At 32.4% G+C, this 25747-nt stretch overlaps 1 protein-coding gene and 1 pseudogene across 1 annotated transcript in view; both read right to left on the bottom strand.

Annotated features, from left to right (window-relative positions):
- Window positions 1-25747, bottom strand: part of LOC124080573 (unconventional myosin-IXa-like) — a gene marked incomplete at its 5' end in the record, with an annotated part of 209726 nt that overhangs the window by 97468 nt on the left and 86511 nt on the right. The window contains 3 exons of the mRNA XM_058573300.1: window positions 5433-5472; window positions 7084-7227; window positions 18889-18964. Coding sequence (XP_058429283.1) covers window positions 5433-5472; window positions 7084-7227; window positions 18889-18964 — 260 coding nt within the window. The remainder of the gene's footprint in view (window positions 1-5432; window positions 5473-7083; window positions 7228-18888; window positions 18965-25747) is intronic.
- On the bottom strand, window positions 24770-24845 carry LOC124080697 (small nucleolar RNA U3; annotated as a pseudogene).

The raw sequence follows: 25747 nt of genomic DNA, 5'->3' as shown, positions 1-25747 counted from the left end.
AAAAATGAAAAGACCTGAATAGGCAAATTTCAAATGAAATAAAAATGTCAAGTAACACAAAGACAATTATTCAGTCTCACTTATATTCAAATAAATGGGAAGTAGGCAGACAGACACAGTCATTGAGAATATTAATTAGTAAAACCTTCCTGATAAGCAAGTTCCCTTCTGGGTTGCTTATCAAACAAGATTTCTAAGGCAATGTACTTCAAAACATAGTGAAAAATTATGAAAAGACATATGATTAAATAAAGTATGTTTCATTCACATAACCAAATATTATAGTGCACATAAAGGTGATACAAACCTGTATTTGCTGACATGGAAAAATATTTGCAATCATTACTAACATTTAAAAAAAAAAGTTATGTAAAGAGCTGGGAATGTAGCTCAATGGTAGCACACAAAGTATAGCCAACAAAATAAATAAATAAAAGTCATGTAAAGTAACAATATATGTATAAAATGGCATATGTGATAAACTTTGGAGGGTTTTAATTTTACTTGCATCTTTAATTCTCATAAGAAAATCCACTGCATATTCACAAAAAAAAAAACAATTTTATATACTGGTCAAGATTCAACTAGAATAATACACAAGTTATCCTTAAATAAAAACAAATCAGTAATGAAGCCTAAAATGATCCCCTGCGAATTTAAAATACTGTGGAAGGGGCTGTAGATATAGCTCATTGGTAGAATACTTGCCTAGCAATTATGTGTTTTGATCCCCACCAACATCAAAAAAAGAGAGGGAAAACAAAACAAAACAAAACACTACTTAGGGAGGGGGAAGAAAAAGAAAATGGCCTTAGAAATAAATTTTCACTTTTATAATCTAAAAATCTATATTTAAAGTTATAATTGTTATAATATTAATAATATAGCATACATAATTGCTGTGTTTGTCATTGTATAAAAAATACATGTAGACTACATAAAACAACTAAGACAATATCTTAAATAATTTTTTTAATCCTTACTTTAATTAGGTATATATGACAGCAGAATGAATTTTGACTCATTGTACACAACTGCAGCAGAACTTTTTATTTTTCTGATTGTACATGGTGTAGCATCGCACCATGTGCAGTCATACTGTACCTAGGATAATTATGTCCATCTCATTCCACCATCTTTTCCACCCATACTTCCTCTACTCCCCTTCCTCCCTGTTAAAAGAGTTTTTTGTAAAAATATTTTTTAAATACACATTAATTCCTGCCCTGGAGTCTTTCCAACCTGTTCATCTGCTTGGAGTACTATACAGCCAGACCATTCACAAGGCTTAGTTTTTACTTGGCTTTCAATTTAAATATAATTTTCTCAGGATGTTTTCACTTAAGAATCAAAACAGTTGCCTACCTCTGTCAATTATGTCATTTAATTTTCCTCACTGTAAATAATATCAAACTATCTAATTTATCTTTCCATTTATATTTTTGTATATTGTCTTTTTCTTCTCCAGAACAAAAGCTTTGAGCAAACAAGGCCTCTCACTGTATTTCCCAAATACTCTATACTCAACTGGTATGTAGTAGGTATTCAAAATTATAAACTAATTTTAAATAATTTAACAAATGGTTACCTACTAGTGAATTTTCAAAATTTTTTCCTCAGCAACTAAGGATCAGACCTCTGCTCATAAAACTCACAATAACCTGACAAATCACCAAATAGTCACAGTGATTACTACACAGCAGCTGTCATTCTGACTACTAGAGAAACACTGCATATAAGTATAGATTCCTAGGATATTAAAGAGTAATTAACTCAAATATTACTAAGATTTATTAAAATGACAAAAGAAAAAGGGCCATAGATCTAAACAGAAAAAGACGGAAATTAAATCCATTCATAGAGCTTTTGTTAATTATCTACTTTATTCCTTTCTCAATTCCGTTGTCACTGCTTAGTTCATTGTTTTCAACAATTATTTATTGATTCTATGTAAGGTGCTTGTACACATAAAGACTAGTAAGATACTGCCTGCTGCAGTCTGAATATTTGACAGCTTCAAAATTTATATAATAAAACAATATTCACAATGTGATAGAATAAAGAAGTGAGACTTTTGGAGGTGATTAAATCATGAAGTCTCCACTCTCATGAACAAAACTAGTGCTCCTATAAAAGAATACCAAGGGAACTTGTTTACCCCTTCCACCATGTTAGGACATATAGGAGGTGCCATCCATGAAGAAGAGGCCCTCATTAGACATCAAATCTGTTAGCCCTTTGTGAGCAATAAATTTTTTGCTTATAAATGAACCAGTCTAAGGTATTTTGTAGCCTGGATAGACTAAGATATTTCTAATGCTATTAAACAGGACTCAAATGGACAATAAAAATAGTTTTGAGCCTGTGACTATAAAAATTTACAAGGGGAGCCAAACATTAACATCATTTTGATATGAAGTATAAGATACAAACAGATTATCAAAGTAGAAACAAGGGCAATGACCAGTCATTGAAAGAATATAACCAAAAAAATAAAACATGTTAGAAAAGAAGATTTAATAGAAGTGACACTTTCAAGTTATGAGAGGAGAAAAAAAAAAAAAGAAGTACTGTCATTACAAAGCTATAGTCATATAGGATAAATCTAAGATCATAAAAGCTGTCTCCTCATTTCAAGGGGTCACTTCCTTGCCACAAACTAACATAACTGAATTATTATCAAAAGGGAGCATGTATATGTCACATAGAGATGCAAATGTAAAAACTAAATGTTGACTGTTGACTCATACCAAAGGTTTTGATGGAAGAGCACCTTGAATTTTTATATATTACAAAACCCAACCTAGATGTCATCCCTTCTTCTGAATCCTTCTCTAGCATCCATACTTTTTAAGTAATGCCTGGTTTTTTAAAACAGAACATATCCATATTGGCTATGATATGAAGTTCAATATTAAGTTACCTATTTGAAGAGAATGAAAAAAACAGTGCATTTATTGATTTCCGTATGTTGAACCAACCTTGCATCCCTGGGATGAATCCCACTTGATCATGGTGCACAAGCTTTTTGATATGTTTTTGTATGTGATTTGCCAGAATTTTATTGAGAATTTTTGCATCTAGGTTCATTAGAGATTTACAGAAATCAATAAATGTAATTCATCACATCTATATACTTAAAGATAAAAATCATATGATCATCTCAATAGATGCAGAACAACCATTTGACAAAATATAGCACCGCTTTATGTTCAAAACACTAGAAAAACTAGGGATAACAGGAACATATCTCAACATCATAAAGGCTATCTATGCTAAGCCCCAGGTCAACATCATTCTAAATGGAGAAAAATTAAAGGCATTCCCTATAAAAACTGGAACAAGACAGGGATGCCCTCTTTCACCACTTCTATTTAACATAGTTCTTGAAACACTGGCCACAGCAATTAGACGAAAGAAATTAAAGGAATACACATAGGAAAAGAAGAACTCAAATTGGCACTACTTGCTCAGGATATGATTCTATACCTGGAAGACCCTAAAAAGTTCCACCAGAAAACTTCTAGAACTAGTGAATGAATTCAGCAAAGTAGCAAGATATAAAATCAATATCCATAAATCAAAGGCATTTCTGTATATCAGTGACAAATCCTCAGAAAGGAAAACTACCCCATTTGCAGTATCTTAAAAAAAAAAAAACCTGGGAATCAGCTTAATGCAAGAGTTGAAAGATCTAATAATGAAAATACAGAACCCTAAAGAAAGAAATCAAAGAAGACCTTAGAAGATGGAAAGATCTATCTTGCTCTTGGATAGGTAGAATTAATATTATCAAAATGACCAAACTTCCAAAAGCACTATATAGATTTAATCCAATTCTGATCAAAATTCCAATGACATTCCTCATAGAAATAAAAAAAGCAATCGTGAAATTCATCTGGAAAAATAAGAGACCCAGAATAGCCAGAGCAATCCTTAGTAGGAAGATTCTGAAGCAGGTGGCATCACTATAGCAGACCTTAAACTATACTCCAGAGCAACAGTAACAAAAACTGCATGGTACTGGCACCAAAACAGACTGGTAGACCAATGGTACAGAATAGAGGACACTACAGAGACTAACCCACAAAACTACAATTATCTTATATTAAACAAAGGTGCCAAGAACATGCATTGGAGAAAAGAAAGCCTCTTCAACAAATGGTGTGGGAAAACTAAAAGTACATATACAACAAAATGAAAGTAAACCTCTCTCTCTCACTATGCACAAAACTCAACTCAAAGTGGATCAAGGACTTAGGAATAAAACCAGAGACCCTGTATCTCATAGACAAAAATGTAGGCCCTGATCTCCATCATGGGGGATTAGGCCCCAACTTCCTTAATAAGAATCCGGTGGTGCAAGAATTAAAATCAAGAATCAATAAATGGGATGGACTCAAACTAAAAAGCTCTAAGCAAAAGAAACAATCTGTGAGGTGAATAGAGAGCCTACATCTTGGGAGCAAATCTTTACCCCTCACACATCAGATGTAGCACTAATCTCTAGGGTACAAATGAACTCATAAAGAATCCAAAAAGCTAAACACCAAAAACAAACAAACAAATAACCCAATCAATTTTAAATGGACCAAGCACCTGAAGAGACACTTCTCAGAAGATTATGTAAGTCAATCAACAAATACATGAAAAAATGTTCATCATCACTAGCAACTACAGAAATGCAAATCAAAACCACTCTTAAGATTTCATCTCACTCCTGTCAGAAAGGCAGCTATTATGAAGACAAACAACAACAATAAGAGTTGTTGAGAATGTGGGGGGAAAGGTACACTCATACACTTCTGATGGGACTGCAAATTGGTGCAGCCAATATGGAAAACAGTATGGAGATTTCTTGGAAAATTGGGAATGGAACCACCATTTGACCCAACTATCCCTCTCTTCAGTTTACACCCAAAGGACTTAAAAACAGCCTACTACAGGGACATAGCCACATCATTGTTTATAGCAGCACAATTCACAATAGCTAAACTGTGGAACCAACCTAGATGCCCTTCAATAGATGAATGGATTAAAAAAAAAAAATGTGGTATATACACACAATGGAATATTACTCAGCAATAAAAAAAGAATAAAATCATGGCATTTACAGATAAACGGATGAAGTCAGAGAAGATAATGCTAAGTGAAGTTAGCCAATCCCAAAAAACCAAATGCAGAATGTCTTCTTTGATATAAGGAGGCTGATTCATAGTGGGATAGGGAGAGGGAACATGGGAGGAATAGATGAACTCAATGTTATTTCTTAAATGGATTCAGCTAAGTATATATACTCCCTATCTTGGCTCTTAATAAGGCATTCTTCATCTTTAATCATGATTGCTTGAATGAGAAATTTTAAAAAATAAGCAGTGCAGTATTTAAGAGACTACTAACAAAAAAAAATTTTTTTTTCCCACAAAACTCACCTTTGGAAGAGCAGGCTTGGATTTGAAGTTTTTGTTTCTCCTAAGAAGATAAGATACTTGTTACTTGATACTGTAGGGGTGAATGATTTCAGGGTCTCTAATCAAGCAATGTATTACCCATTTCTAAGAACACAGATCCTCTATATGAAAATATTACCTGGTTCAATAAAGCAGATGCTTTTAAGAAGGGTAAGAAAGGAAAAGGGGGAAGTCTGATCATTATTAGTGCAATATTGTCCAATCTAAAGTACAGTTTCATTTTCTTGGATGTAAGTAGGGCATCCACTTTCCTGTTAACTACAAAAGATTTCTGACATTTCAGAATTATAAATGAAGTGCCTAAATTTCATAAATCTTTCAAAAATACATTTTTCAGCAAAACAATGTCTCAAATGAAAAATTAGGGGCTGCGGTTGTGGCTCAGAGGTGGAGCAATTGTCTACCACATGTGAGGTACTGGGTTTGATCCTCAGCACCACATAAAAATAAATAAACAAATAAAATAAAGTTATAAAAAAAATGCAGAAGATTCCTGTTTTACTTCAACTTTTTTTAAAAAAAAAAAAAGAATAATTATTCCATTCTTTTTCTTATTCAAAAGCTCAGCATCATACCTATATCTTGAAATAGAGAATAAAGTCCAATGTCACCTATTAAGGTATAATTTTAATTTCTATAAGCCTTGATTTTCATTGTTATAATGTCAAATTATGGTGATAATACCGCCTACCTCTTAAAACTGTTGTGAGAATTAAAAGAGTTACTACACATTTCTGGAACAGAGCAAGGCCTATATTAGTCTATTAATACTGTTAAGCAAGGACTTAGGGATTAAGGAATCATTTTTTTCACACCTCTTCCTAAGCATCTGAAATTTGTTAATGCTGGTAACTAAAAACTTTTTACTGGTACCACATGCATGATTATATATCTGTATCCTCAAACCAGTGCTATGGTCAGGTAAAAAGGAATGGTAGGCTTAGATAAATGTTATATACTACTATATATGGTATCACTCCATTTATAATGTATGTCCTGCCCAACTATTAAGACTTTCAGAATTAAAGACTAAATATTATTCTGTCCATCTACAACTACAAAAAATGTTTTTAAAGAAGATTAATTATTGCAGTAACAACTGGGAATTCTAAAATAAACAAAAACTAAGTTTTTTCTTTCTTTAAGATGTGAGATCTGTCAAAAGCAATAATCATCTCCATAATTATTTTGGTGATATGGAAAACTGAAACAGCAAAACCACCAATGTAATAATGTGTTAGATTCATGTTCTAAATACTGACTGTATGCTTTGTGGAACATATCTATCAAAATTATACTCATGAGCCAGGTGCAGTGGTACATGCCTGTAATCCCAGCAGCTCGGGAGGCTGAGGCAGAAGGATCGAAAGCTCAAAGCCAGCTTCAGCAAAAGTGACATGTTAAGTAACTATGTGAGACCCTGTCTTTAAATTAACAAAAAATAGGGCTGGGGATATGGCTCAATGGTGGAGTGACCTTGAGTTCAATCCCCAGTATGACCCCCACCAAAAATTATACTCATGAAAATAATACTTCACCATTTCCCATTTTTGCAGCCAAAAATTATAAACCAATCATAACAAAACAATCCATATTATTCATCAATACTGACGTGAGAATTCCATGGGCTCTTTCCAGTAGTTTACTGCTAGCTGAATTAGCAAATATCCCATCTTTATCACGCAAGGAGGTGCTACTTGGTAATCTGCTATGGTGAATCCCAGTTCTGACATTCCAGGCAATATCAAATGTATCACTGTAAAAAAATATACAGTATATTTTTCATTAGTGAATTAAGATATCGCTAATTAATGCCCTCTACACTGACAAAATAAGTCAAATAAAACATTAAAGACTAAAGATTCAAAAAAATGCTGGGCTGAGGATATAGGTCAGTTGGTAAAGTGCTTGCCTTACATTCACAAGGCCCTAGGTTCAATCCCCAGCACAACACACACACCCCCAAAAGAAAAGATTCAAAAAAAATGCTAAGACATCAGAAAATGATTATCCATCAATAGGATTAATCTTTTCTCAATTCAGAAAAGTTTCTGTGGGTTCTGGCACATTCACATACAAATGTCATGTAGGTGTTACTCATATCTTTAAATAATTGCTATTAATCAATAAATAATAACAATGGCTTTTCTCTTTCTTAGACTAGAACTTCCAAAGCTACCACAGGAATTTACAATCCTAACAGGCCATACCATTCAATGGAATATCTAATTTTTCCCTGGGATCTTGGTCACACACACACCACTCATATAGCCCTTTTGCTAGGGGTTGAACACTATTATAGGCATTAGGGAAATAAGAATGAACAAAACATGTAAAATTATCAAAGGGCTTTTAAGGTAAAGATAAATTGTACACATGTTTGGATATTTCCAAAAGCCCATAAAAACAGTAATAACATAAATTTTAAAGAATTAACACTTAAGAATAAAATATACTAAGAAAAAACAGCAATACATCTTTGTATATAGAAAGCATATTGCTTTCTCAGGCTTTGGTTGTTGCTTCTTTACATAGGCAGGGTATAAAACAAAGCCCTGTGAACTAGGCAGCACTACGCACAAGAATGGATAGTAGTACTATATAGAAGTTAAGGGCAATACTGAAAATAGAGGTTCTTAGTCTTCTTACCCAAACAGAATGCTAACCACTGGAATTATATATGCCAGGAATAAAGAATAAATTTTTGTGGAGAAGGGCTGGGATGTGGCTCAGCGGTAGAGCGCTTGCCTAGCACGGGCAGGGGACTGGGTTCGATCCTCAGCACCACATAAAAATAAAGGTATTATGTTGTGTCTATCTATACCTAAAAAATAAATATTTAAATTTTTTTTTTCCTGTGGAGACTCTGACTAGCCAAAAACCAAATACCGATTGTTCCAGGAATTGATATCACCCACCCAAATTAATCGGAGATTCCCAAGAGCTTTCCAGTGTGTTAAAAATAGTTGACCAATGTTCAGTAGATGCCTGAGGAAAATTCTTAGTATGAAACAGAAACCAAAATAATTAAGACATAACAACTTAACGAATGACCAGTCCAGGCATGAAAAATATCTGGGTTTTTTTTTTTTTTTTTTGGCGGGGGGGCTGCGAGTAATATTCTTCAAGAGAAGAGAAAATGTTCCATTTATAAAATAATATGCTATAAAAATAAACATTGAGAAAGCAAACTTAATAACAAAAAGCTTCCAGAAAATTAAATAAGCAATAACACAAACAAAAATGCAGGAGGACACATTCATTCATTGATTTTAAAATAACTCCTTAGCAGCAACTACATGTCAATTATTTTTCTAGCAATGGACATAAACATAACAAAACTAAACTAAAATCCTTACCATTAAGTGGCATACATTCAGGTAGGAGGAGACAACAATAAACATATGACAAAACATACTATGTGTTGAATAATAGATGGTAAGGAGAAAAATTAAACACAAAGAAAGGTTAAAATATACTAGACTTTTAAAATAAGACCATTAGGGAAAACCTCATTGATAAGGTTCTAAACAGTTATTCGTAAGAACATTTTAGTTGGTGAGAAGAACAAACACAAAGTCCCAGAGATATGTATGTTCTTAGTGAGCTTTATTAAGTAAGCCAACAAGGCTGGAGTAGAATAAGCAGGTAAAGAATGAAAAGAGAGCAAGTTAGAGAGGAAGAAAAAAACTATGTTACATTGTACCTTTTAAGTAGTGTTAAGAATTTTTGCCTTTCAACAAGAATTAGGAAATAGAAACAGGAGGATATTAAGCAAAACACTGATTATGAGTCACATTATATACTAAAATAATCACTCTGTATTTGGAAAGCAAAGGACAAAAACTAGGAGATTGTTTCAGGAGGTTGCTTCAATAAACCATGCAAGAGATAACGATGTCTTCAAGCAGTATAAAATTCTAAGTACTTAGCAGAGATGAGATTTTCCAGACAACATTTCAGAGTACAGCTGATACATGACATGATAGAATACATGTGCAGTTTATAAGAAAGAGGAAAATAAATATGACTTCAAGATTCTTTATGAGTGATAGATTTAGGAGTGAAGAAGCAGGAGAGACTGGTTCTTGTAATACAAAGTAAAACAGGTCAAAACACAAAAAAGACAGACTCATCATAAATAAAATATAGAATTAATCAAGGAGGCCAGATACCCAAGCCAAAGGGTGAAGATTCTACAAAATTCTCATCACTTGGGGGTGGGAGGGTTCACATACAAAAGCTCCAGAATCAGCTAAAGAGCACCTTTAAAAAAAAATGTCATTATACTTAATAATATTTTTTTCTATCTTTCTGGTCAAGGTTTCTGATTAACAAGGACAGAAGAAAACAATTAAATGTGTGTGAAAATCTCTAAAAATGTTAACTAACCCCCCCAAATTAGCTAAAGCTAATTTAACAAACAACTGGAAATGGGTAAAATAAATTATGTTACAACTATTCAATGCAAGTCTATGAGCTCATTAAAAATCATGTTGAGAAATAATATTTAGAAGAAGATGGCAGCTGGGGAAGCACAAATACTGTGTCTTCCCACACAGACAACGGCATTGGCTAAATATATCTAATATAACTACAACAGCACTGCCTTATCCATGAGGAATATATTCCAAGATCCCCTAGAAGATACCTGTAATCACAGATAGTACCAAAGCCTAAATATACGTTCTCCCTTACATATATATATATATATATTAAATAAGAACATGGAAAATTTATAACATATACTATTAATAAAAGAGATTCCATCATTTCAACTATTTACTTCTAGAATTTTCTATTTAATATTTTTGCGTTTTGACTGATTATGGGTAACTGAAACTGTGGAAAGCAAAACTTGTACTGTCTGTGATGTCAGGTATCTCTTGGGGGATCTTGGAATGTGTTCAGCTGGATTCTATTGATGGCTTGCAATTTCCAGGGAAAGGCTTGCATGGTAAATTTCAATTAATTAATTTTGGTCATTTCACCTCAGCATAGAAGGAGCTACTTAAGGTGCTGGTAGGCAATTGTGTACATATTCTTGTAAGAGCTTGCAAACAGCATGCTAGAGTCAGAGTGGACAAAAAGGACTCTTCCTCCAAGTATCAGGGAACTGTTTGCTGACCAATGCTTTAATCACAAAGGTAAAAATAAACAAGCAGGAGACTACTGCCATACTTCTTAAATTATTGCAGGTCCCTTTCCCCTCCATCTGAAGGAACTTCAGATTTAAAAGATGGGAACCATTATATATGGGCAGAAAACTGGAAAGTTACTCTACATGTCCATGAAAAGGCACAGGGAACACCTGATAAGATCTTAAGTGGGCTGAATCTGGACACAGAGACAGCATACAACAAACAAAAAAACCCCAAATACACCAAAGTCTGAGAGAAAGGAGAATCTGGTTGCTAGTTACATTATTAGAGCCAAATATTCACTTTTCAACAACAACAACAACAATCACACACACACAACAAAAGAAAAGTATGACCAAGCACACATCATACAACCCAGGGTCACTTAACTACCCAAAACACCTCCAGGGAATCAATTAATTTATTCCACCAGTAGCTCATAATAATAAAGCAACCAATAGCAACTCCAGTGACAAAACAAACTTCATTATTAATATCAATATTACCTGAAGTAATCAAGATTTATTGATTAGAGTGGGGAGGGAAAATGGGGGAGAATGGAGTCAAGTGGATCACAAGAAGGGTTAAAGGGATGTGGGGATGGGCAGAGGGGTCAGAAAGGTGGGAGTGGGTGAATTCTGGATAAAGCACACATCACACTACCCAGGGTCACTTATATAATCAATATATATACTTATATACCTCCAGAATAGGGAGGGTAAATGGGGGGAGAGTGGAGGTAAATGGACACTAAAAATATCAACAAAAACTATCTCTGAAAATGATCTTCTAGGAGACACATTAGAAAAAGACAGAAAAACAATGTATGAACAAAATGGAACATTTAGTAAAGACAAAACCTAAAAAGAAACTAAAAATAAATTCTGGAGCTCAAATACATAATAGTGAAATGAAAAATTAACTAGAGAGTTGAAGGCAGATTTGAGCAGTCAAAACAAAGAGTCATCGAGCTTAGGACAATGGAAAATACAGAGTCTGAGGAACAAAAAGAAAAAAGACTAAAGAAAACAAAGGCTGATAATAAGAAACCCGCAAAGAGATGAACATAGGCAAGAAGAATGGGGGTGGAATAGGAGCAGAGAGAATATCTGAAGAAATAATGACTGAAAACGTCCCAAATTTGATGAAAGACATGAATATGTAACAGCCAAAAAACAATAAACTTAAAGATGAAGTCAGACTCACACCAAGAAACATTATAACCACATTTTCACAAGCTATAGACAAAGAGAGAATCTAAAAGCATTAAATCCTGCAAGGTAAAACAAAAAAGAAATACATTACATTCAATGGATCCTTAATAAGATTATTAGCAGATTTCTAATCAGAAATTTTGGAGTTGGGAAGGCAATGTGGGGGTGGGGGAGCAACCAAGACTCCTATACTTAGCAAAACTGTTCTTTGAAATTGAGAAATTAAGATATCACTATACATGCCCTATAAGAAATGAAGTATGAAGTGGCTTACACCTGTGATCCCAGTGTCTCAGGAGGTTGAGACAGGAGGATCACAGATTCAAGGACAGCCTCAGCAACTTAGCAAGACCTTCACAATTTAGTAAGTCCCGGTCCCATAAGAAAACAAAATAGGACTAAGGATGTACCTCTACAGTATAGAGCCCCAGGGTTAAATCCCTAGTGATAGGAAAAACAGGAGGGAGGGAGAAAAGGAAGGAAGGACAGAGGGAGGGAGAAAGGCAGGGAGAAAAGGAGGGAGGGAGGGAGGGAGAAAAGGAGGGAGGGAGAAAAGGAGGGAGGGAGGGAGGGAGGGAGGGAGAAAAGGAGGGAGGGAGGGAGGGAGGGAGGGAGAAAAGGAGGGAGGGAAAAAAGGAAGGAGGGAGGGAGAAAAAGGGAAGGAGAAAAGGAGGGAGGGAGGGAGGGAGGAAGATGTTCAAGGGAGTCCTGCAAGGTAAAACAAGAACACTAGATAGTAACTCAAAGTCATATGAATAAATACAGATCTCAATACAAATAAAACATGGGAAATTATAAAAGTCAATATTCCATTTGTAACACCACTTTTTATTTTCTACATGATTTAAAAATGAATACATTTGAAAAAAAAATTTAAAAGCTTGTATTGTTTTAACTTTAACTTAATCATTAAGGAAATATAAATGAAACTACAAGGTAATACTATCTCGCATCAGTAGGATGGCTAACTATCAAAAATAATAATAATAATATTAAATGTTGGCTATGATGTTGAGAGACTGAAATCCATGTGTACTTTCAGTGGAAATGTAAAATAGTACAGCGACTGTGGAAAATAGTAAAAATTAAAAATTGGATTACCATATAATGCAGTAATTCCACTTCTGGGTATATTCTCGAACCAAAACAACTAAAAGCATGGTCTCAAACACACATTTTCACATTCATGATAGCATTATTTACAATTATTTAAAATGCAGAAACAAGCCAAAGCATCTACCAACAGATGAAGGAATAAGTAAAATGTGTATTCATATGATAGAATGCTATTCAGTTCTATTTAAAAAAGGAAATTTTGACATATGCTACAACACAGATTAACTTTGTTGGTATTATACTAAATGAAATAGTAAAAGTCACCAAAAAGACAAATACTGAGTAAAATCATTTACTAAGAGTAGTCAAAAAACTGAAAGTAGAATGATGGTTGCCAGGGATACCTGGCCTCACATCCAACTTTTAAAATAGGATCAAAATTTAAAAATTAAATAGTTTTTCTATGTTTCCATAGTATCACATATTTCTTCAGGTATATCACTTATCACACATATCTTATAAAGTATCAATTTTTTAGTTCCTACCCAAATAACATAGCACTAAATACTTGAATAAACAAAGGATCTGCATAATTATTAATTATATTCATCTTAATTTACAGTTATTTTTCCCCTAAGAATAATGTCACATGTAAACAATGCCTAAATAAAGAAGTCAAAAAAATTTTTAAATGAGCAAAAACACCAACCAAAGGGATACAAAACTGGGCTACCAGCATTTAGGGTAACAGGCACACTATATTTTAAAGTGTAAACCATAAAAATTGATTTGTGAAAATGGTTATGAAATATTTAATGTTTTAAACTTACATAAATATATTACTACTATTATTATATTACTATAATTCTGATTAGCTATGGCCATATAAACTGCTAATCATTTATATCTACTTACATTAATATCTAAGTTCTGAATTTTTTCCAGAAAATATGGAAACCTAGACACATACTAAGACATAAAATAATGTTATAAGAGTTACCTAACCATAATATATGAGAACCACTCTGAAAATATTTTATGTGATGTGAAGCCACACTGATTCTAAATGATAACCTTGAAATCCATTTTATAAATCACATAATATCATTTTATTCTTTTTAGTTATACATGACAGTAGAATATATTTTGATATATTTATACAAGCACAGAATATATCTTATTCTAATTAGGAACCCAGTCTTGTGGATGTACACAATACTGAGATTCACCGTGGTGTATTCATATATGTAAACAAGAAAGGTATATCAGATTTATTCCACTGTCTTTACTAATCTTATCCCCACTTTCTTCCCTTCATTCCCCTTTGTCTAAAACAACTCTAATAAAAATCATTTCAATGTAATCTTTCAAACAAAAAAATATTTACTTTTGTTCCCACTGTTGCATTTTATACTACAATATCCCAGGTGATAAGCACTGTTGGCTACATCACATTATCAGGAAAAGTTAATTAAAAAAGATACAGTGGAGCTGGGGTTGTAGCTCAGTGGTAGAGTACTTGCCCTGCATGTGTGAGGCACTGGGTTTGATCCTCAGTACCACATTAAAGAATAAATCGTTATTATGTTCAACTATAACTAAAAATATTTTAAAAAAACAGATACAGTATTTTAGAACAAAAATTAGATAGATACGGTGAAATCCCAGAAACTCAGAGGCTGAGGTAGAAAGATCACAAATTCCAGGTAAGTCTGAGCAACCTGGCAATATCCTGTCTCAAAATAAAAACTTACAAAAGGCCTGGGAATGTAGCTCAGTAGTAGAGCACATCTGGGTTCAATCCCAAGCATTACAAAATCGTGATCCACAGTATGTAGCATTCTTAAAGAATAGGTCTTTCTCGGTCCACAAATAAAGTGGATATTAGTACTTCTGTCTCCTTTTAGATAACAAGTTTGCAAAGGAATTTTGTTCCATTGTAGCTAGCACTTGACTATTGACTTCCATGAACAGATTTCATTAACATGATCTAGATCATCATCACCACACTGGACATTCCATTCTTTTTTTTTATTTCTTTCTTATTTTATTAGTCCTTTTTATAGTTATACATGACCACAGAATTCATTCTGATATAATTATAAAAGTATGGAATACAATCTTTTCTACTTTGGACATTCCATTCTTAACCCACTCTGAACTCTCATTTTTAGGTTAAGTATCATTAATTTTGTAGATTTCCTTAGTCACTTTTATTAATCCTGTCAAATGGCTGAGAGATTGTTTTATAAGTAAAAAAATCTTTCATCATTTCACATTAATAAGTATAAAGGTACTAACTGGCTATTTGCAAAACATCTTCCTCACAGAGTTTTCATGGTCACTTGTTAAAAGGTAAGAAAGCCATTGCTAACTACTTATTAGCAAAGGTTTTCTGTGTATTTTCATAAAAGTGATTATCTACATTTCTATAAAATGCAGCTGAAGACTTTAGAACCTAAAAATAGTATTTATACTATAAGAAACTGCTGTCAAAATAAAATGATGAAACCAAACAAATTTTTGAGCTTTACTAAGTGCTATGGTTCACATATGAGGCAATATCCCAAAGCTCCTGTATTAATTCAGGTGAAATAATTAGATTCTGAGAGCTGTCACCTAATCAGTTCATCCTAGCTTGAATGGACTGGGTGGAGCTATAGGCAGGTAGGTCACTAGTATTGTACCCTGGAAGGATTCATCTTCCCTGTGGCCCCTTCCATGCCCCATCCCCTCTGCTTTCTGACACACCATGAACTAAACACTTTTCCTCTGCTGCATCCCTCTGCCATGATAAGCTGCCTCACCTTGGCCCCAGATTCAGCCAACCAGGGACTAAACCTATGGAACCATGAGCCAAAATTAACTTTCCCTCCTCTAAGTAGTTCATGTCAGGTATTTTGATCACAGCAATGTAAGCTGATTGACAAACTGAGCTTGTTTGACTCTATAAAAACCACTTTTAAGGAAAAGTTCATAGGGAAGGCTCTATTTAGTAAACATAAGCTAATGATTTCATAATTGATCTGACTTCATAAATATCTATTACTCTATCTTCTCTTTTTGCCCATATATCTAAAATAAATAATAAGTACAATCCAAAAAATATCTCTTAGCTGTCCTATTTCTGATATCATTAATTCAATGTCACATAGCTTTACTTCAGTATACAAAAGAATCAAGCTGATATGATCAAGTTCTCCATAAAGGTTTCTTGTAAATGAATTTATTTACATATTTTTACAAAATTGGTATATCATTCCATTAGTGCCTAAACTCAAATAATTCTTTGAAATAAGAACAAACCAAGCTTTTGTTGTTATTGTTGTTTACTTGTTTTTATGGTGATACGAGGAACTGAATCCAGGGACACTCAAGAACTGAGCTATATCCCTAAACTTTTTATTTTCAGACAGGATTCTCACTAAGTTGCCCAGTGTGGCCTCAGACTTGGGATCTTCCTGCCTCTGCCTCTTGAGTTGCTGGGATTATAGGCATGCACCACCACAGCCAACAAACCAACCAACCTTCAAACATGATACTGAACTATTCCAACTGATGTACAAAAAAGCCAGGAACTCATACAAACCACTGCAGGTATCTAAAATTAAAAGTACAAAAAAAAAAAAAAAAAAAAAGCACAAACTAGGTATTAGGAGATTTATAACCATTAAACTACTTCAAGAAATGGAGCAAAACATAGTTTCTTTTTTATTCAAATCAAGGAAATGGGATAAATTATGTATCTCTAATCAGGGTAAGAAAACTGCCAATAGAATCAAAGAATTATAGGTAAAGACTAATGATCCAATCTTTTCATGGGTAAAATTTAACATGCAAATTTGGAGGACAAGTATCATTAAGGAAACAATCAAGAACATGAAGAGAAAGCCTACAAAATGGGAGAAAATCTTTTTTTTTTTTTTGCCAATACACCCCAGACAGGGCACTAATATCCAGGATATACAAAAAAACTCAAAAAACTTAATACCAAAAACCCAAATAACCCAATCAATAAGTGGGGAAAGGAACAAAAATGACACTTCTCAAAAGAAGAAGTATGAAAGGTCAACAAATATATGAAAAAAAAATGTCCAACATCTCTATCAATTAGTGAAATGCAAACTAAAACTACAATGAGATTTCACCTCACTCCAACCAGAATAGAAATTACCAAGAATACAAGTAACAATAAATGTTGATGAGAATGTGTTGAAACAGGTACGCTCATATATTGCTGGTGGTACTGCAAAATGGTGCAACCATTCTGGAAAGCAGTATGAAAATTCCTCAGAAAATTAGGAATGGAACCACCATTTAACCCAGTTATCCTACTCCTCAGTATACACCTAAAGGATTTAAAATCAGCACACTTCAGTGACACAATATGGGCATCACAATAGCTAAGCAATAAAGCCAACCTAGATGCCCATCAACAGATAAATGGATAAAGAAAATGTGGTGTATATATACAACAGCCATAATGAAGAATAACTTTATGACATTAGACATGCTAAGTGAAATAAGCCAATCCCCAAAAAACAAAAGGTCAAATATTCTCTCTGATATGCAAATGCTAACACACAATAAGGGAGGGGAAGAAGAGAAGTTCAGTGGAGTAGACAAAGTGGAATGAAGGGAAGTGAGGGAGAATAGGAAAAGGAAAGACAGTGAAATGAATCTGACATAAATTTCCTATGTACACATATGAATATACTCAATCTCACCATCTTGTACAACCATAAGAAATTAATTTTAAAAAATAGCTGAGTAAATGGCAGAAAGATCAATAGAGGAAAGGAAGCAGAGGGTGGGGAGAAGGATGGGGAAGGAGAGGTACTGGGGTTTGAATTAGAACAAGAGATAGTCCATGCTTGTATGACTATGTCAAAATGGATTCTACTGTCATGTATAACTAAAAAGAATCAATAAAAAAAGAAAAAAAAAAAAAAAACAAAGGGCATACACTATGAAAATAGTAAACATGACAGGGGTTGTGGCTCAGTGGTAGAGTGCTTGCCTAGCATGCATGAGGCACTAGGATCGATCCCTGGCACCACATAAAAATAAACAAATAAAATAAAGGTATTGTGTCCATCTACAACTAAAAAAATATTTTAAAAAACAGTAAACAGTTTGATGTGTTAGCAATTAAAATGCTGAAGATATATTTGCGACTACATACTTTGGCTGTGACAGCTCTTACACATGAAGCTAGTGAACCTAGACTTCTTTTAACAAACAACAAAGAGTCATAAAAAGCTACTGAAGTAGAAAAGTGATACTATATATTAAAAACACATAGTAACTATTTCAGAAACAATCATCAGAGAAGTTATCTTCATTGTAATGAAAGACTTACCCTTTATTACAAGGGCACCAAAAAGCTCAGTTCTCTTGATATTTAAAATATAGAAAGCACACCTAGAAACTAAACAATTTTCTCAGCTCAAATAAATACAGTACTTATAAATGATATGCTAAATGGTAGTGAACCGGTATAAACTCAGAAAATCACTTATATTTGTTACTTGCAAATAAAACTAAAAACATTCTTCATTATAAATGATAAAAAGTATAAAAAGTAAGCTCTGGTAATTATGCTTACTGAGAAAAGGTATTAGATGGTTTCATGTATATCAAACTATTCAATTATTCAAATTATTCAATTATCTCACCAATAAGACTTCTCCATAGAAAGAAGCATAATAACACTAAAATTTACAAAAGACATAAAATGCAGGGAGTGTCTTGGAAATAGCTCATTTTAAATTACTCTGGGGAAACATTCAAAAAATTGTAGTTATTTTACCAGGAGCAATCATAGAGAAATTTTGTTAACTCCAACCTATTAAACTGTTATTAAGTTACTCATAAAGGCCTTAAGAAATTTTTTAAAAAACAAGACTGAAAAAAACAAAACATAAACTTTTGAAGTCATAAAAATATTACTAAGATTTCTAGATATTGTTTCTATACTTTCTTAAAAACATAAACTAAACTTACTGTTGGTTTTTTTCATTTAGAGTATTCATGCCCTGAAGATCAGAAAGAGGTGTTCTGGGATTTTTCCGGGTTATATCTAGCAAAAAAAAAAAAAAAGAAAAGAAAAGAAAAGAAAGAAAGAAAAAAAAAGGCAGAAAATTTCAAATCAATGTACAGAAAAACTAAACATGAGAATTTTCCAAAGACAGATTAAAAATTCATATTCTTCAATAAATACTTAGTAAATACGTCAGAAACACCTTGATAATAATACGAACCATGTCCCATAACTACCACTAACAAATCTGACCTATTTAGCAATGAACCCAATTAGAAAATGTGATAATAAATTATTTTATTTCTTCTTTCATTTAAATATTAACGTTAGGAAATACAGAGTGACTGAGCTAAAAGGACTAGAAGTATACAAATTCATGTCTTATTTTGATATTCAAAAAGTTTCTAATACGACTCTTTTGTATTAGGTTTCAACAACAAATATATTGTTCATATGGACCATGGATTTTGACAATCAATTGATGAAACAGATAAAGACACTGAGATGACTGTTTCCTAAGGATTATCAATATTTTAAAAATATAATGTTCTTAAAAGCTCACAAAGTATCAATTTTATACCACAAATATACGTAAGTATATATATGTAAGATACATTGGGAAGGAAGAAGCATCTTTATTCACGAGGACATAATCTTGAACGTAGAAAACCTAAGAAATCTACAAAAATCTATTAGTACTAATAAGTTCAGAAATATTTAGGAAATAAATCAATATAAAAAGTCATATTTTCATAATAGCAATAAAATGATCTGAAACAAAATTAAGAAAACAATTCCACAAATAATAGCATCAAAATAATATAAATTTAACAAAATAGTACAAATGTACACATTGGAAAACTCAAAATATAGTTAAAAGACTTACATAAACAGAATGCTATCCATGTTCCCGAATTAGAGAACATGATATTTTTAAGATGGAAATGCTCCCCCAAACTGATATACAGACCAATCTAATCTCTATTAAAATTCCAACTTCCTATTTTTATAAAAATGAACAAGCAGATCCTAGCATTAATACAGAAATGTAAGGGACCCCGAAGAGCCAAAAATCTTGCAAATAACAACAAAGTTGTAGGATCCACACATCCTGATTTCAAAATTTACTACAAAGATATACTAATTGACACAGTATAGTACCGGCATATAAGACAGATATATACTTCAACAGAATAGAACCAAGAGTGCAGAAATAAACCTTTACATTTGTGATTGATTAACATGACCATCGGAGAAAAAAAATAATCTTTCAACAAATTATGCTGTGAAAACTATGTATCTACAGGCAAAAAGAATAAAGTTGGTTAACAGACCTAAATGAAAGTACTCATACTTTTTAAAGAAAATAGGAATAAATCTTCCAGATATTGAATTAATGTATGGCACCCCCCACCAAAAAAAAAGAAAAAATATATTAACAGGATGTCATCAAAATTAAGAGTTCTGTGATTCAAATTACACTACTACACTAAGAAGGTGAAAACAGCCAGGCATGGTGGTGCATGCCTGTAATTCCAGTGGCTTGGGAGGATGAGGCAGCCTCAGCAAAACTGAGGTTCTGAGAAAATCAGTTCAAAGCCAGCCTCAGCAAAATTGAGGTTCTGAGCAACTCAGTGAGACCCCGTCTCTAAATAAAATTAAAAAATCGGGCTGGGAAGGTGGCTCAGTGGCCAAGTGCCCCTGAATTCAATCCCCAGCACCCAAAAAAAGGTGAAAACATAACTCATGGAATAGTATAAATTATTTGTGTATGATATAGTATGATTTATATTCAGGATATTAAAAAAAACTCTCAAGTCAATAAAGACAAGAACCCAATTTAAAATTGAATAAATATTCTCCAAAAAACATACAAATGACTAATAAATACAGGAAAAAGGTTCAACATCATTAATCATCAGAGAAATGCCAATCAAAACTGCAATAAAATACCACGTCACACACATCAGGATAGTTAGAATCAAAAAAGAGAAATAAGGAATTTCAATGACATGGAGAAACCAGAACATTCATACACTGCTGAGTGTGAAATGACATACTTAACGCTGGAAAGCAGTTTAACAGTTCATCAAAAATTAAACACTGAACTACCACATGACCCAGCCATTGTACTCCTAAGTGTAGATATCCAAGGTAATTGAAGATACATGGCCATTCAAAATTTGGTATTAAGAATATAAGGTGCTCTGTGATCAACAAACCAGTACTTTGAACAGCTACTATTTTTAATTTGAACAAAAAAATGCATTCAAATTCTAAGTAACTACAATTCTACCTGTGCTTGTGAACTAGAAAACATGATATTTTGGGGTTGGGAATATAGCTCAGTTGGTAGACTGCTTGCCTTGCATGAATAAACCCCTGGGTTCAATCCCCAGCATCACAAAAAAAAAATCATATATATATTTTAAGATGGCAATGGCCCCCAAATTGATCTACTGATAAATCTAATCTATTATTAAAATTCTTGCTATTTCTGCAGAAATGAACAAGTTGATTCTAACATTACTTTGAATAGCATCTTACATGAATGCATTTTTTGTTCTATTTGTTCAGTTCCTACTTCATAAACATTAATTATCCCTATCAAAGATTATAATTTTCTATCCTTTATATTCATTCTTTTCTTATTATTGAAGCATATCATCTCGTGTCGTTCCTCAATATCAGTAATTCAATTTTCAGTTGCTTCCTCTATTTCCTGAACTCAGACAAGTGCTGTTTTATGACTCAAAAATCTATTTTCAATTTCATTCTGGCATTTCTTTGTCTGCTGTCCTGGGAAATTAACCCACAGCACTCTACTATCAAACTACATCCCCAGACCTTTATATTTCAATTTTTAAATTTTGAGATCAACTCATGAAGTTGCCCAGGCTGGCCTGGAACTTTTGATCCTCCTACCTCAACCTCCCAAGCTACTTGCTGGAATTACACACTCAAGACATTTTATACTTTTCAATTTGTGCTACCACTTTCTTTATTGGATTCATATTCTTAAATTCTTCTTTACTATAAAGTGTGCTCACAAGGAATTTTCTCCTCCTTCAAAAACATCCGAGTGTTTCTTTCTTGAATATTCTTTAACTTCCTTATATCCCTCTATGTAACAATTTTTATATCTATTATTAAATATTTTAAACACATAAGAAACATAAGGAATAATATACTAAACACTTCAGACTACTAACTCAGATTTTAAAAAAAAAAAGACCAGAGTATTCTACTCTCTAACTTCATTCCAAAAGCATCAAGTCCCAAGATCTCCGATTGCTGGAATTAGCCACACACACACACAAAAAAATTTTAAATAGCTAACATAATTATATTCAAAGATTAAAAAGAGAAAATGGTCTTCAAAAGAACGAAATGCATATTCTGAAACTGAAAAATAATTTTTATGGAAACAAAAACTTCATTCTACGAATCTAAGAATAGATCAGAATTGGCACAATGAAATTGAAATAAAACAAATCATCCAATGTAAAGAACACAAAGAATAAAATAAAAGAAAAATAACAGAGTCTGAACAATCATTGAGATACCAAATATTCTAACATGTTATTGAAGAAACAACAGGGAGAAACTGCAACTGAAAAAAAAATTTTAAACAAATTAGTCAGATTTTTCTGAATTTAATGAAAAACAATAAAGCATAGAACCAAGAGGCACAGCAAATCCCAAACTAGACAAATATAAGCCAACTAGGGATATCTAATCTAAACTGCTGAAAACTGAGGCAATGACTATGGGAGAATATCTGACTTAATCATCACAAATAAAGACCACAAAAATAATGAAACAATATCTTTAAAGTGCCAATCAATACTTGGACAGTTCCTTAATGATGTCACAAATGTGTACTTTGTGAAACAATATCTCCATTCACAAATATTAACTTAGAAATGAAAATACATTTCATATTCACAAAAATGTATTTTTATGAATATGAAAAATATGTATTTTTCATATTCACAAAAATATATATAGCAGGGTCCCTCACAACAGCTTTAACAGTGTACAACTCTTCAATTCACCAAGTAATAAATGATAAACACAATGTTACATATGCAAATGTACATAATACATATAGAATGAAACACAAGTACATATATTGTTACATGAAAAAACATGGATAAATATGTAAATCATTATGCTGGATAAACAAAATCATAACAAGAAAAAATCCATACTATATAATCCCATTTATATAAAATTTTTAGAAAAGGCAAAATTAATTTATAGTAATAAATCTTAACAGTGGCCATCTAAATGAGGTAGGAAAATGCACATACCAGAAAACAGGAACAAATATTCTTATGTAATTTTTCTCCAATATGTTTAATCTCTTTGTATTCATATTTTAGATCTGTAACAATTCTACAGCTAAATTTTGTTCAAGTTCTTAGTTTTAAACTCTGTTAAAGTCAGTCCATTTTAATTTACTAGTATTATTGATACACCTAACATATTTTGTGCCATCTTATTTTATGCTTTGTATTTACCCTAATTATTGCATGATTTTACCCAAATTTCCAACTGAATTATTTTCTTTATTCTGATTTTTTATTTTGAAAGTTGCATATACTCAAAGGTCATTCTTAAATTTTTAACATACTCATGAGTACTTTTTTATTTCTTTTGCTTTATGCTTTTATTTTAATAACACTTATTTCCAAACACTTTATGTAACTTATTATATTGAAAATATTTTTTTATTAGTTGCTCATGATAATACAATGATCTTGACATATAATACATTTGAATCACATGGGATATAATTTCTCATTTTTCCAAGTGTACAGGTTGCAGAATCACATTGGTTATAAGGCCACGTATATACATACAGCAATACTAGTGTCTATTCTGCTGCCCTTCCTATCCCCCCTTCTCATGAATTCTTAATTAAATTAATTATATCTTCTTTTCCTGAAGAGTATAGAAACATTCAAATGGTTAATTCTCATCATCCCCTTCTTGTCAGGGATGTTATTATTACCCCAAACTTACTTTCACCATGTTATCTTCATATTAATCAAGCAAATTAAGCATAACTACTATTAAGTTTCATAAAGTATTACTCATTTAGATGTACACACATATTTACCAATTTCTTGATTTGGTCTCAAAACTTCTATAGTGGATTCAATTTCTCTTTCTCAAGTAAATAATTTTACAAGTTACTTCAGTGAAGATTTGTTCCGATTATTATATAGCCTCATTTATTGCTATAGTTCATATCTGTCTGTTATCTCTTTGTCCATACTTTTGTTTTCATGTTACATATCATATCTCTATTTTTTTATTGTTTCTAATTAGTAATACATGACAGAAGAATGCATTTTGACACATCATACATAAATGGAGTATAACTTCTCATTTATCTGGTTGTACATGACATAGAGTTACACAGGTCATGTAATCATATTTAAGTATCATATCTTTAAACATTATCACTGAAAGTACTTTATATCATGTAAATAAAATTTAACCTACTGAAAAAATTCATCTCGGGAGTTTAACTAGTGAATTTGTCATTTCTGTTAATTTTGAGTAACAAGGAATAGGGGTATATAGCTCAGTAGTTAAAGTGCTTACCCAGCATTTGCAAGGCCCTGGGTTCAATTCCCTGTACTTCATTAAAAAAAAAAAAAAAAAAAAAGCATTTGAATAACAGTATTTGTTTCTAGCATTTTACTTCATATCTTCCATTTATTTCACTCATTTTCTCCATCTTGATTTTCTTTTGAGAGATTTCTTATGTTAAAGAATATAAATTCTTATTTTTGCTATTATCATTGTTGTCTTTATTGGTTTATTATAACTTCCTAAACTCGATAAATATCCATCATTTACTAATTTAACATACTATAGAAATGATCCCTGAAAGTATAGTCTTCATCATTTACTAATTTAACATACTATAGAAATGATCTCTGAAAGTATAGTCTTCATCATTTACTAATTTAAGAGAAATATAATTTCCTGACTTCCCTGGAGTTTTCACCAAAATATACATCAGCATTTCCTGAACTTGTTTCTATCTACCAATTTGAAACAAATTCTGATCATCTACCTTTTATATAAATTGCATATTTTTACTTTCATAAAAAAATTCTCTAATTTATATCAGGGTTCATGGCATACAATTAAATGCTTTTCTATTGAGGTAAAGCCTTTAATACAGTAAAATATATTCATTTTATGTATACAATTGTATAAGTTTTGACAAACGCATTCACCACATAACCACCAACAACAGAAGATGCAGAACATCTCCATCAACCCCTAAGAGATTCCTAATGCCCTTTCTTGGACAATCCCTCACATGCCCTATCCCTAACCCCATCAATTCAATAGCTGATCTGTCATCCACACAGATCAGTTTGTACTATCTAGAATTTAATATAAACTGAATAAAAAAACAAAAAGTATGTCATCTTCTGTGTAAGCAGAACATCATTTTAAAGATGCATCTATGAAAGTTTTTATAAACATGTTTTAATTTTTCTCAGGTAAATAACTGAGCTTTGTTGTGATTATAATTTGAAAATCCCTGAAGACTAATTTGGACATCTTTCACAAGCCTATATACCACATATATATCTTCTTTTATGTTCAAATCTTATGACCATTTTAAATTTATTTTTTATTATTGCAAGAGGTTTTTTGCAAGTCTATTATCAGATATCAGAATTATAAACTATTACAAATATTATTTCTCAGGCTGTGGTGTGACATCCACCCGCCCCCCCCCGCCCCTCTTACCATTACTTGGAAAGCAGAAGTTTTCAATTCAGT

Source organism: Marmota monax, unplaced genomic scaffold (genome assembly GCF_021218885.2).
Source record: "Marmota monax isolate L192 unplaced genomic scaffold, Marmota_monax_Labrador192_F-V1.1 WCK01_AAM20220418_F8-fsc00078, whole genome shotgun sequence".
NCBI lineage: Eukaryota > Metazoa > Chordata > Mammalia > Rodentia > Sciuridae > Marmota > Marmota monax.
This window is presented reverse-complemented; position numbering and strand designations above follow the sequence as displayed.